We start from the raw sequence: 13,882 nt of genomic DNA on the forward strand, positions 1-13,882 counted from the left end.
ACAAAAAAAAAATAGCTTGTAATATTAGGTAGTTACAAATCTCACATGATATAGGTTATTATGTTTTGTTTAGAAAGGCTTCTTCCCTAACTGGGTAAAGGCTTTGAGAAACAGCCTGTGGAGATGGGGCAGGGGAGGGGATTGACTAACAAGATTAGGAGATTTTATTCTTTTGCTATTAGCTACCCAGCTAAGATCAATGTGTAAAATACGTAGATAAGGCTCATACTGTAATCAAGCATATGATACTCCACCCCCCAAGTATCTCTTTCTGCTTTTCATTTATTGCAAAAATTCATAAAATATATTCAAAGGAAAATCACATTACATGTAACATATGTAAAATAATAGCTTATTTTATAACTTAAAAAATTGGATGATGTGGTTTATTTGACAGTTAATGCAGATCCTTACCTACTCATCAAGGACTTAAATACTAAAATAGGATCAAGACTGATAAGATAAAGAAAATAGAACTAAGCCAATTAAGACAAATTTGAAAAAATGTATTAGAAAAACTATTCCCCAAATCATGTGTTTGCAATTTTTAAAACTTACCAGCTGTATCATTTGTAAACAGATATTTGAAAAATGTAAGGCCACTGCTGTTACCTGAAACTATTACATCGCTTGAATGTCAAGAACGTTCTTTGATTTTTCCCAACGGCTGGAGTTAATTCAAGAAAGAGATCTGTGTCTGTACACATACACCTTGCAAGGATATCTTTTAAGGAAGAATTTCTCTCTCACCATAACCTCAACTTTTCACTTGAATAACAGCATTCATTCCCCCACATTCTGAGGGTGCTGAGCCACCCTCTCATCACACCTGATACTGAACGATTCCGTTTTCCAAGTTCTAATCTTTGAATCTCAAACTTTTTTTCTCCAACCACTGACTGATGTGACCGATTCAGCTAATACATGAGTAAACTTTAAATATGCAGGCACTTACGGAGAAAAAGAAAGATTTCTACATGACGCTCAGTTGAAATGATCAAGGAGCTCAGCTGATAAAGTACCAAGACTGTCTAAATTGTCTATTTATGTATTAGTCATAAAGTCTGAGGATCAGAAATTCACTTAGAAGGCATGCGGTACACAGAATTCCTTCACTTTACAGAGAAGAGAATTCAAACTCAGTGAACCTTGGGGTTTGGGCTGGGCCCCACAGTAAGTCAGTGACAGGGCTGGACTTGAACATAGCTCTTCTGATTCCCAAACCACTGTTCAATCTCAGTCCCCATGGCGGTTAAATGTTCGTAACACCAACTGATCTAATTGTCAGTGGCAAAACCAACTATTCGATGATTCCCTCTGAAAAACTGAAGATGTTCGGGAAAAACCTAAAAGAGAATTTCTTAGAGGTTGTTTTTATTTGATTTAGAGGCAAATGAACTTTAAAGAGACTTCTAGATTAATTCGTATGGATTTATTCTTCAGAAATCGCTGTTCCCACTTAGAGTGACTTTACATGACTGGGGTGATTTGGGAAGTCTCCAAAACCTCCAAAAAAACCCTTGTGTGACTATGAGAAGTAAACTGTAAGTTTGTTAAATCTACAAAACTTACAGCTTCTAAAAATTCAGTGTACACAGGCTTGGAAAAATAAGTTCAGTTGACACTGAAACTACAGCAATTGGCTTGGAAAGTGTCCACATTCAAACAGAGCGAGATTTTCCAAACCCCAAGCCAGAGATGTGTTTCTACTTGTGGGCTAACTTTCAGCAAAAGGCCCAGTCTCCAAGTGGTGACGTCCCTACAACTCAGGTCACATCTGACTTCAGCAAAAACACCAGTTTCTGCTTGTTTTCCTGGTTTCTGTTCTACAGTCGAACTGAACATGAGGTTTCTTGGGTTTCTTGGCCTCTCTCAGCACAGATGCTGGCTCTCCATCACAGTCCACCTCTGGCAGGCTGTCCATGCTCATGTGCTCTGCTGGGACTAACTCTGACAACCCTAACAGTCTGCGTGCCAGCAAGAAGCACCAATAAAGGCCCACCGAAGAGGGGCTTCCTTTCTCTCTCTCACAAGGAGTTGTATGGCTTCTTGGCCCCAAGTGACTGGGGGTTCCAAATGATCCATCATCCCTCAAAGGGTACTTCTACGGGGGTACTGGAGAGTTGCCATTTGGCAAAGAAGAGCAGGGGACAGCACCATGAGTTCCACTTTTTAAAAACACTTAATGCAAAGATATAATATTGCCAGAATAATAGCTATTAGGAATACCTTAATGCCAGACAAGGTACAGAAATCTAATGATAAATCCAGAGTGAGGAGGATGGGGGCAATTTGCAGAAAAGAAAGAAATTCTGACAATTTTTTAAATTTGTAAACTATTTCCCAAAAATCTACGCTGCAAATTTCTCTCCTTGAAGTGGCACAAAATTATACTGAATATGACTGGATAGTGAACGTGATCTTTAAGAACAACACTATAATTCAGTAAACTTGTTACCATCCAGCATTATCAGGGAGTGGGATATCTTGGCTAATCAAGTATCATCTGTATCTTAGACAGATGTCCGATTGTTCAAGTAAGCCTAATTTTAAATAGTCAACCTCAGTGTACTCTTTCACTAATGATCAGAACTCTACTCTGGGGCATCTTCATGAAGAGGAATTAGCATCCTGATGTGCAAGACGACGAAAGAACCCTGCACAGGGAGTTCTCACTGGATAACAAGGTTTTCTCTTCAAAGAATCCATTAGATAATAACGACATACTTTTTCAATGGTCATCATCCTTTATTCCGTAGGTGGACCACCACTGTGAGCCAGGCTATACCTCTCTTTAGGACTAATTCCACTCACCTAAACCTAAAGCAAACTAATTAAGCCACTCTGAGTTCAGTCTGCTGTTTCATGCTTGATGAAAATAATTTTGTTTACCACAATTATGTGGATGTCTACATGCAATGCATAATTAACACCGTAACAACAAACACGAGGATACTAGTTCTGTACCTCCGCCCCCACATTTGGTGACTTACTGTGCATAATAACTGGTATTGAGACCGTAACAGGATCTGAGACTAGAGCTCTTAGTACCTGAAACATTTTCTAAGTGAGGCATTTGTCTCTGACGGCAACTGTCGGACAGGCCAGGACCCACTCATTCTGTTGGCAAAAGCTCATAGTTTGCAAGGAGAAAAAAATAGCTGGAGACGGGCATTAGGCCTGTTCTGCAACGGACAGGAGTTACCTTTAGAAAATGAAATGAGTAATGGGGCGCCTGGGTGGCGCCGTCGGTTGAGCACCTGACTCTTAGTTTTGGCTCTGGTCCGTGATCTCAGGGTCGTGGGATGGAGCCCCACCTTGCGTTCCGTGCTCAGCAGGGAGCATGCTTGACATTCTCTCTCTCTCCTTCTCCCTCTGCTCCTCCCCCTCCCCATGCTCGCTCCCTCTCTCTAAAATAAATGAATAAATCTTTAAGAAAAAAGAAAATGAAATCAGTAACATAAAGACAGGGACTTTTATCTTATTCTCCAATTTATCATCAAATAATTTTTTAAACTATGAGGAGAAGCAGACTGTGACCCTGATTCCTGATACTAACATATTTGGGTGGGAGCTCAGATGGACATTTTGGCACCAAGAGTTCTACTTTTGCGCCCCCAAATCAAGCACTATCCATGTAATATACTCTACTGTGTTTCCATTCTGGCCAAGCACGCCCTCATCCTCAGATCTGGTCACTCTGTCTTGAAGTTGTCAGGCAAGGACTGGAGGGCAGGAATAGGAAATAGCGAATTTTATGAAAGTGTAACCATCTTCTAGAATAGAAACAGCGGAGTATTGATGCATGACGCATATTAACATGCCCGATGGAGGAGTCCACGGCACAATCAAGAGGAACTACCCAAAGAACTGAGGATTATTGTGAACAAAAATAAAACCTATCAAAACCAATTATTCATAAAAATAGATTTTAAAATATTCTCCTTTCAGTTTCCCATAAACTAAATAATAAAACCGAGATCCATTCTTACCAGTATGCCTTTGAGCTCATTCACAGCACTCTCAGAGCCTTTTGAAGATTCTGGCTACAATTTTAAAAAGAAAGCACAATTACTAATACTAATAATACTAAACAGAGATATTTACATGGCAAAGTATTGGCAGCTTCTGGTGACTATTTTTTTAAAAAATCAGGTCTATGTCTTACAGTTAGGAAAAAAGATTAGACAGGTCAGTGCTCCTAAGCAGTGGCAATAGAGAAAATTAGGGGAAGTAGTCAAAGCAAGAGGACTCAAGCTCCCATCTTCTAAAGGCCATTTTGTCACCTCTTGTTATCATCATACAGAGAAAAGGTTTGGTAAACACCAGACTTCAAGGATTCAATTTCAAATATTCAGAACTTTTTACAATAAGCACGGCTGGCCTGGCGCCCGCGAGCGAGGGGTGAGAGGGAAGGCAGCAGCATGGGGCAGGTGGCAAGCGACCGGCAGAAACCTCTCTCAGCTCCGGTAGCTCCAGGGGACTGGCGCGTCTGGTTTCAGGAATTTCACAACAGCACTGAGTCGGGAGCAGGGGTCAGCGAAGAGCCTGGCTTCACAGGAGAACGTTAGCATCACTGGCCACCGAAGCGGTAAGAGAGGCCTCAGAGGGCGCACAGCGCAATCCCTCCGTCTTACTTGTGAGGAAAGGTACACCTTGAGAAAGGCTGTAGTTGAGTCTTGATGACAAGCCCAGTTGGCGTCTGGCTATGCCATGAACAAAATAACTTGAAATGAAGTTCTGGGGAATACTCGCCTACCCCACGATACCTGAGAGTCTCTATGGATCCCTTGGCTAACTTAGTGGAGGAAAAATCTAGCACGAGGTTCTCAAAGACCTCTGATCTCCCCCATACCACCTCCTTTCACAAAGGACATAGATGGAGGGAGAACCTGCAGGGAACTCCCTGGCCTCTCATTCCTGGAAGAGGTAAAGCTAATTTCTCTCTCATCGAGAGACGGGAAGTGATCAATAGCGACCTATAACCCTTTCCTCTCAAAAGCTAATGAAAGAATAAGATCCCGTTCCCATTTTTTTTTTAATGGACGTGAGAGAAAGAGGGAGAAAGGGAGCAAGAGAGGGAGAGAGGCAGAGAGAGAGGGGGTTGGGGAGGGAGAGAGATCTGCTGCTCAGGTACAAACTGGACGGAGACATTCCACTTTCATAGTCTATGCTTTCTGGGAAACACACGTGCCATCTGCGCCAGTCACAGGTGCCAGTCCAAAGCTCCAAGACACTAATCTCAACCACAACAGTAGCCACGACGACATCCAGGAATTTAGAAAATATGCGGTTAAATTAGTGTTCTCCAGGCAGGTCTGACTTGTGCAGGTACGCGGTGCGGGGGACGAGCTGTGACATTTGAGCAAGCGCCCAGGCTCCAGGCCACTCAGTGCCACCACACCACCGCCTCCGGACTGCAGGCGCCTCCTACAGGCCGGAGCCTGTGACCTCGGCAGGAAAGCACCACTGTCCTGTGCCGGGGAGTCTGGTAGCGCATGCAGTGACCACTTGTTCCAAGGTTACTGAGCGGGTCCATTCAGCACTACCTCTACATGGTTGCATGGTTACCCGTGAAACACCCAGTCGTCCACTGCTCCTTGTTCAGCTGTTCTCCAGCTCTGAACTGACATTAAATAACGCGTAACTGTTGGAAGAGTCATGGCAAGAAGGAAAAAGGACAAAGTGATCCTCTGAAAAGGAAAGTACATACAGAACACTGATTGCTTAGGATTTAACAGGTTTTCAACACTTTTCTCTCTAAACTAATTTTGCTTCTCCGTGACGTTGCATTTTTCTCTAGTCTGTTGGTTTGGCTGACTCATTCCGAAAGAGCTGTGACACGAGAGTCTTAAAAATGTATTCACGTCAAAGATTCCACTGAGATCCCCCGTTTTTAAGTGTTCTCACACTATTGTCCACTTGAGCCTGACAACAACCCTGTGAGTGGGAGAGGGCCGGCACTCTGCCCATTCTGGGGAGAGAAGAGCCTGGGATGCGGGGGAGTGAGGGGGGTAGCATCTGGCCCCAGCTCCATCAGCAGGGAGCTTCAGGTGCCAGACACGGACAACACGCGGGCCAGACTGAGGGTGCTCCGTCCCTCACCTGGAAAACTGCTCCCTGAGCACTCGCGCCGACCAGCACTCCATGCGGCCGCGAGAGCTTCCATTTCACTGTACATCAATCTACTCTTGCAGCTGGGTATTCTTTCCCTCGTTCCAACCCCCTTTCCACGGGCAGCCCCCGCCCACAACAACTCCTGCCCTGCCCGGCCACCTCGCCTGCCGGTGACCAAGTGGTGACTTTTAAAGTCCATCAAAATTTGTACTTAATAGTCATGATACTTGGGGCCCCTGAAGCAGGTGAAGAGGAGCATCCATGAGAGTAAGAAAGAACATTAAAGTTTGGTTCAGAAAAAGAAGAAAGGGGACCCCTCCGCTGAGGCTTTAAGACAGGGAGAAAACAAACAAAAAAACCCATTTTTCAAGACAAATATCAAAAACCCTATTGTTGGTCTATTTCAATGTGACACACCTACGAGATAAGGGAGAACTAGGCTCTAGGCGCTTCGCTAGATCTTGGTGCTCACTGCCGCGGCAGCTGATGATGTATATATACAAAACGTTCTCCTTGAAGTGGCCTGGACCAGGTTTGTAAAATTAATGAGATCAGACGAACCTATTTTTCAAAAGTTGTCTTAAGTCCGTTCTGACACTATCAGGCGATGCCACCTGCCCACCCGGCCCCCCTCCCCTCACACGGAAACAGAAGCCTCAGGAAGGGCAAGGATTTGTTGCCTCTTTTGTTTCCTGCTTTATCCCCAGGGCCTAATACAGTACCAGGCACACAGGAGATACTCAATCCATACTTGTTGAATTACACAAAAGGAATTAAAGAAAAGAAAGGGTATGATCATTCTTTGTTCGGTGTAGCAGTTCATATCAAGCAGAGGACAGCGCCTGCAACAACAGGACTTTCTATAGGGATTTAGGTTAACTGCGGCTCAAACAGGAGTCCTGAAACATGCCTGTATAAGAGTAGAGGCTTTTATGACACATTAGCCTTATCCTAAGATTTCACAGTCAGCCCTGATGTCGCTTTCATCAAATTTCAAACTTTTACACTTGAAAAAGGAAGCATCACAGGAGGGGCGACATTTAGTCATTCCATACCTTTGCCTTCGGTCTAGCTGTCTGATTAACGGGCCTAAGATGAACTCCCTTTTTAATTCTATCCATCATCTCTTCAACTGCTTGCCTCTTCAGATCCGTGACTTCTTCAGCTATCAAAGAACACACACAGAAATCATCTTATGTTACAAGAAAACAGCTACTTTCTATTCCGATGCACTTTGTAATTAGGCACAGCCGCTTTTCAGACAGAATCGTACGACATCGAGAAACAATTTACTGAGGTTAACAGCTACCAGGTAGCCACAATTTTTTTTATTAAAAGAATCTTTTAATAAAAGACCTGTTTTTTTAAAAAATTAGAGTTACAGGGGTGCCCAGGTGGCTCAGTCGGTGAAGCGTCCTACTCTTAATCTCAGCTGAGGTCCTGAGTTCAAGCTCCATGTTGGGCTCCACTTAAATAAAATAAAATAAAATAAAAATAAAAATTAGAGTCATAAAATTTAAGCTCTAATTTGTAGCCTGGAAATCAATATTGGCTCATCTCTGTTAAACAATTAAAGTGGATTCGGTTCCATTTGTCAGCATAATGATAGACCTGAATTTCTCCAGCTTTCTACCTAACCCCAAATATTCATTCGTCTTTGCCTCAGAGATGTTTTTATAACATCCTATGTCAAAGAAATCATCCCAAAGAAGGCATAACTATCAAAAAGCCCATTTGAAAATAAAAGATAAAAAAGATCTGTTAACATGTTGGAAGAAATACACAGACAGAAGATGAACAGCGGATACGTGAAATCTATTTTTAAATTGCCATCTTTTGTTTAGGAATCACAATGGAAGGAAACATTTAAGTAAATCTTTTTCAAGTCTTTTTAAATTGTCAATGTTAAAAGAAAACATACACCCAGAAATGATTGCAATTAAGTAATTAAATTTGATTAAAAAAATTTCAACTGTCTATTGTTTAACCTTTGCACTAATTTTGCCACAAAAACAATAATGCTGTTGAAATATACATGAATTAGATGAATGTAGCTGAGATGGGCTTAAAGCTATTGATCAGAATAATGAAATTTGTCTACTGCACAATAGCTTGACCAAAGGCCCTCAATCGTTTCTGGAACGTTGATCACCATTAATGCCATTCTAGATCTCATGTTTACATCCGTCTCATTCACTGCAACCAATATATTTAAGTTTAAATACCTCATGAAGACCTTCCTCTTAGGCCGTTTAGCGTACTCTACAATGTGGGGCATATGGTAGGCACTCAGCAAGCATCCACCTGCTGACTGACTTGTTAAACTTTTGGCTTTATATGGCTGTTAATATTTTTGCTATTTGAGCAGAAATAGCTGAAGTCCAAAAGGACAGTTTCTAAATGGAGGCCATCACAACAATGTCCCCAAGCCAAGGGACAGGAGTGTCAGGCTTTGCACTAATGAGGCTTATGACATCGTGGCTTCTTTTTCTGCCACGTGGACGTCACGCTAACACTGAGTAGCTATTCCTCTTACGTTATGCCTCAGGGAGCAACCAGAAGAATCCAGAAGGTTCCACCATCCTCACCTTGACAACACCACAGTGATGGGATCACTGCTATACTCACTGTACAACCCAAGTCTTCCGATACAGTCTTAACTTCAGATAGGGTCCTGTCATCTTCATGGGCCATTGAAATGTGGGGAATGAGAAGTTCTCAATACCTAAACAGCACTTTTCAGATCCAGATGGCAAGAAAGCATCTTTTGCCAGGCAACGTGGGAAACATGGCACCGAAGTCAGAACTCACCCACCAGTAAATGAAAGAAAGCAAAACTGTGGGTTGATCAACTCTGTGCCCTTAAGTAGCATTTTCTTGGGTAGCTTCTGCAGATGGCTCCCAAACATCAACGAGGAGACAGACAAGAAAACTACTATGGAGAGATATTCATTCATTCATTCATTCATTCACTCAATCGCTCACTCACTCATTCAATATCTGAATACCTATTATGCACAACGTGGTGCTTGTGCTGACCCTACTCAAAGTCAGGGGAGATAAAACCCAGATCTGCCAGGTGCAGGTATGGTAAGGGTATGGAATCCGTTCCTGAGAATTTTTTTTTTTAAATCAAAAAAAAAAAAAAAAAACATTTGATTTTTCAGAAAGCCTGCCATTTTGAGTGAGACTTGAGAAGAGCTGCATGGCAACAGGAACAAGGCCGACAAACAGATTAGCGCTCTGTAAGGAAGGACTGAAACCCAATTAAATGCACCATACAAAAACTAATTAAGGCAGACAGATGGAGAATTATGGTCGACACCATTCAAATCTGCTGCAGCATCTAACATAACAGGAATTTAAAGTAGTTTCTTATTTTTGCTTGCCAGAATCATCGTGATAATTCAGAGAAGTACCACTATCTGTATTGTGTACAGATTATAAACCAGGCTCTAATTTCTTAGTCTTTTCCAAATGTAAAGGCTTAATTGGTCTTAAGGAAAAGAAATCGCTCTTATCAGATTCCCTACGTGGGCACAATACAAGGGCAATGCTAGGTTAGCTACACAAGCTTTCCCTCTCACCGACCCTGTTTTTGAACTAGCAAAAAGCAATCTGTGCGAACTTCTAAACTATTAAGCAGCTCTAATAAATCTGCACGGATCACCTACAGAGAGCTCATGGCATGTTTTGTAATTCTTTTTGCGATCACGCAGTTAGTAATTGTCTCACAAAAGCCTGTAATCAGGAGGACAATGGAAATATGCAGGATTCTGGAGATTAAAGAAAAGGGACAAATGAAGACAACAGGTCTAATGTCACTGAACTGCCACAGGAAAATCAAATCAAATGTTCTTTGAGTTAGTGCTTCAAGGTCAGTCTTAGATCAGAAAGCTACATGTAATTAATTGAGGCTTAAATTTTAAGACCCACTTGAAAAGTAAGCTCGTTCCTCAAAGACCCACAGACAAAACCATCACCTTGTTGCTCAATAAAGCCTTTTGTTATTACCTAGAAGAAACGAAAATGAATTTCTAAGTTCCACAGGATTACTTTTCTCTTTCATTAACATTTTTAAAAAGGCGTTTAAAAAGAATCTTATGCCACCATGATGTACAAAATTTCTAAAGAACGCATCATGGTTGAGTAAGTTTGAATTTGACCTAAGGTCATAAAGTTAAGGATATTTCCTTAACTACAATGATCACAAGAGCCTGCTGAATGAGGACTTCTGCCCCTCAAGGGGTGGTTGGAACCCTGTCTTTCTTTTGTTTTTTTTTTTAAGCTAACATTTTGAGTATCTGAGTATATGCTGGGTACTAAGCTAAATACTTCACATGTTAGGAGACTCATTAATTCTCACAACCACCCTATGAAATAGGGATTATGGTTATCCCCACTCAGCAGGTTAGCAACCTAGGTAAGAAAATGTCAACATATTAATGACCTAAATATTCGATAAGCAGCAAGCATATCTCTAAAATCTCAGAACTTGGGGCGCCTGGGTGGCTCAGTCGGTTAAGCGACTGCCTTCGGCTCAGGTCATGATCCTGGAGTCCCTGGATCGAGTCCCGCATCGGGCTCCCTGCTCGGCAGGGAGCCTGCTTCTCCCTCTGACCCTCCCCCCTCTCATGTGCTCTCTCTCTCTCTCATTCTCTCTGTCTCAAATAAATAAATAAAATCTTTAAAAAAATAAATAAATAAAATAAAATAAAATCTCAGAACTTGTCCAATACATGCATGTTTATCAAAATTAGAGTTGTTAATTTAAAATTTGTTAATTATTTCTTACATTTAGACCTTAAAACTACGTCTAAAATATTCCAGACCTTCCCCTACAATGACGCTTTTTAAGAGCCACACCCTAGCAATGAAAGTTTCTTCGTTCATCAGCTCTGAGAAGCACACCAACTGGCTAGTGAAAGCCATCATAAGGTGCTAACAAAAAATAATACTGGGATAGCAAGACTGATCCCTACTTAGAAATGTAAACTCTGAAGTGTCACAGACAACCCCAATGTTTGATGCTCTGCCTTCATTCATCATGCATTTAATCACTGTTGATTTATTCATTCAACAACTATTTTTAGTGTGAACTGTTAATAAGACACTATAAACAACTACCCTGCCAGACAGAGAGAGGCTGCAACCATGTCTGTCTACGGTCCCTATCATTTAAGGCAGTATAGTTTTAGGGTGGCTTCAGTTTCCAGTCTCATGAGTGACTTCTGTACCAGCAACTCTACTTAAACATCCCAGGTAACAACCCAATAGCTCAGGAATGAGGGAGAGAACACTGCCCCGTATCATGAATCGTAAATGAAACATCACTTTCATAAGGAAAACTATATGGTTTCTAACACTGGGGTTAATAAGCTTAGAATACTTTTTTTTAAAACTTAAGGGTGCTGTCGAGGTTGACAAGCTAATAATGTCATTTACTTAGAAGGGGATATCATTTTATTTTGACTGCCCTCCTGACCCTCTGAGCTTTACCAATTGTCCCAAAACAAGATTGAAACAAACAAAATTTTAAGTTTAATTAGAGTGTCAGGAAGGCTTGTAGCCAGTAACACAGGCTCAGGGCTACCCTGCCAATCGCCAAAGACAAGACTTCTGAATCCTGCAACGCCTTGTGACAAGCAGAATGGCCCTTTCAGCAGTACTATGAGAGGAATAGGTTCCAAAGGGTTGTAGGAGGCAGGCACCAAAAGTCAATTTATACAGATGAAATCAACTAGCTTTCATCTGTAACGGTGCTGCGAGTTTCTGGTAAAGAAGGATAGGGCTAGGTCTAAACTTGGATTCACTGAAGGTGCATGCAAGCTGCGGGAGACCTGCAGGCAGGAGTAAGCCCTCAAAGAGCTTGCAATTGGTTCCAGCGGAGAGACGTGGAAATAACCCCAAACACCACATCAGAGGCTGGGGGAATGGAACATTATAAAATCTGAAGCAAAATGCTACCGCAACACACAGCAATGAGCCAATACTAAGGAGCTAACCCTCAGAAACAAGAGGAAGTGGAGGGCAGAGCCTGGAACCTACACAGGAGCCGTGGAATCAGAGCCCCCTGCCCGGGAAAGCTCTGAGCAGAGGAAAGGCAGCAGAGCAATTCTGGAATGAGGACACACAGAGCAAGTGCATAGGGGGCTTTGAGGTCATGGTCCAGCCACAAGGTAGAGCAGACGTACAGAACTGAGGCGGAAGTAACATCAGAAAACCACCGCTAAGCAGCCTACAGGGTTTGGACTCTATTGTGATGCAGTGAGAACACAGCAATGTCACGGGACATGGGACATCGATCTGAGAACGTCACCCTGCCAATGGTAGGAAAGTGGCTGGACCGTATCGATGAACCTGGGGCAGGAAAAGGGGGCCAAGAAGTCCACACCAGACTGGGCTTGAACCAGGCAAATCCGCCATGCTTTGTAACTAACAGGTGCTGAGCAAACATGTTGAGTTGAATGTGGGTTCTACTGGTCTACCCGCAGCTCTGTGAGCCAGCCCTACTCCTGGCTGCCAATGTCTCTGCTCAGTGTAAAGCCTTCTCCCTCCACTTCCATCAGTTCACGTTATCCTCAACTTCTCCCCTCTCCAGCGAGTCAGACTCCTGTGAATTGCACCTCCCGGAGCTGCTCCTGGATTTATCCACTTTTTTCTGTCTCCACTGCTACCACCCTCGTCTGAGCAATGTGCATCTGAACGACGGACAGCCACCCCCATCCTCTCATTCCTCTGCAGTCTACTCCCTGGCCTCTCCCTGCAAACAGTGTGATTGCTTTAAAAAGACAAACCTCACCATGTCACACCCCTACTTAAAACTTCTCCTGCCCTTAGGACACATTTCAAAATCTTGACCACAGCCTTCAGAATCTGGCTCAGACTTCCTCTCTTGCACCCCATGTTCCAGTAAATACCAACCTCTGTTCAGTTTCCTAATGGGCCAAGCTCCTTCCCCACTCGGGACCTTTGATTCGGTTGCGCCTCTATGGGAACTACTTTTATTCTGAATACCCCCATCCTGACTTCCCAAAACCAAACTACTCGGCTTAAGCATCTCTTCCTGATACCAGCAGTCCCTCTCCTTCCTCTCTTAGAAACGTGTGCTCTTCCTCCAGGTAATCGTCCTTATTTACTTCCTGCCTCCCCCTCTCATGTCACTTCTATGTCTTCTGTCTCCAGCACGCAGCATGAGACCAGTACATAGCAGGTGCTTGATCAAGTCTCAGTTCACTTGCTATCAACTCTAAAAAGTCTTTCCCCAAACCCCTCACCTGGAATCACTCCCTCTCTTTCCTTTACACCTCCTCCTGGAGAGAACCTCAACCTGTAAAGAAGACATATCCCAGCAGACCGCACATTACAGGTGACCTGCTGTAGACAAGGAGCCACACGAAGGCAGGGACCATTACCTTGTTCCTTCTGATCAGCTGCTAGGTTCACATTTCTCCCCAGATAATCTGTTCACAGTCAAAGAACTCAAAGACTATGTGTGTTGTTGAAAACCTGGGATGAAACCACTGAAAGTAAACCAAAGGGGGTGAAAATTACTTGTTTCTGGTTGAGCTGCCTTTTCTTTCTTAGCACCACCGCCGCTGGGATGGGATCGCTTCCGGATCATGGACATGAGGGATCTTTGGGAGAAAGAAGAAGAATGACAGGAGATTACTGGACACCTGACGATTCAAGAAATAAAATGTACTGATTCAAAATAATCAGTAAAAATCCAATTCTTCTCTAGGTGCATAAATGGATAGCTAGA

General features: G+C 42.8%; 1 protein-coding gene across 5 annotated transcripts in view; it reads right to left on the bottom strand.

Moving 5' to 3' along the window:
* Positions 1 to 13,882, bottom strand: part of SHTN1 (shootin 1) — a 95,150-nt gene that overhangs the window by 20,436 nt on the left and 60,832 nt on the right. For all 5 annotated transcript variants that reach the window (XM_045878939.3, XM_045878938.3, XM_064595315.1 and 2 more), the window contains 3 exons: positions 13,672 to 13,754; positions 7,173 to 7,282; positions 3,993 to 4,046 (listed from right to left, as the gene is read on the bottom strand). In XM_045878939.3, the coding sequence (XP_045734895.1) occupies positions 3,993 to 4,046; positions 7,173 to 7,282; positions 13,672 to 13,754 (247 nt within the window). The remainder of the gene's footprint in view (positions 1 to 3,992; positions 4,047 to 7,172; positions 7,283 to 13,671; positions 13,755 to 13,882) is intronic.

The sequence above is a fragment of the Mirounga angustirostris genome, unplaced genomic scaffold, assembly GCF_029215605.1.
Source record: "Mirounga angustirostris isolate CCGP_5_RB_7025 unplaced genomic scaffold, mMirAng1.0.hap1 SCAF_6, whole genome shotgun sequence".
Lineage (NCBI taxonomy): Eukaryota > Metazoa > Chordata > Mammalia > Carnivora > Phocidae > Mirounga > Mirounga angustirostris.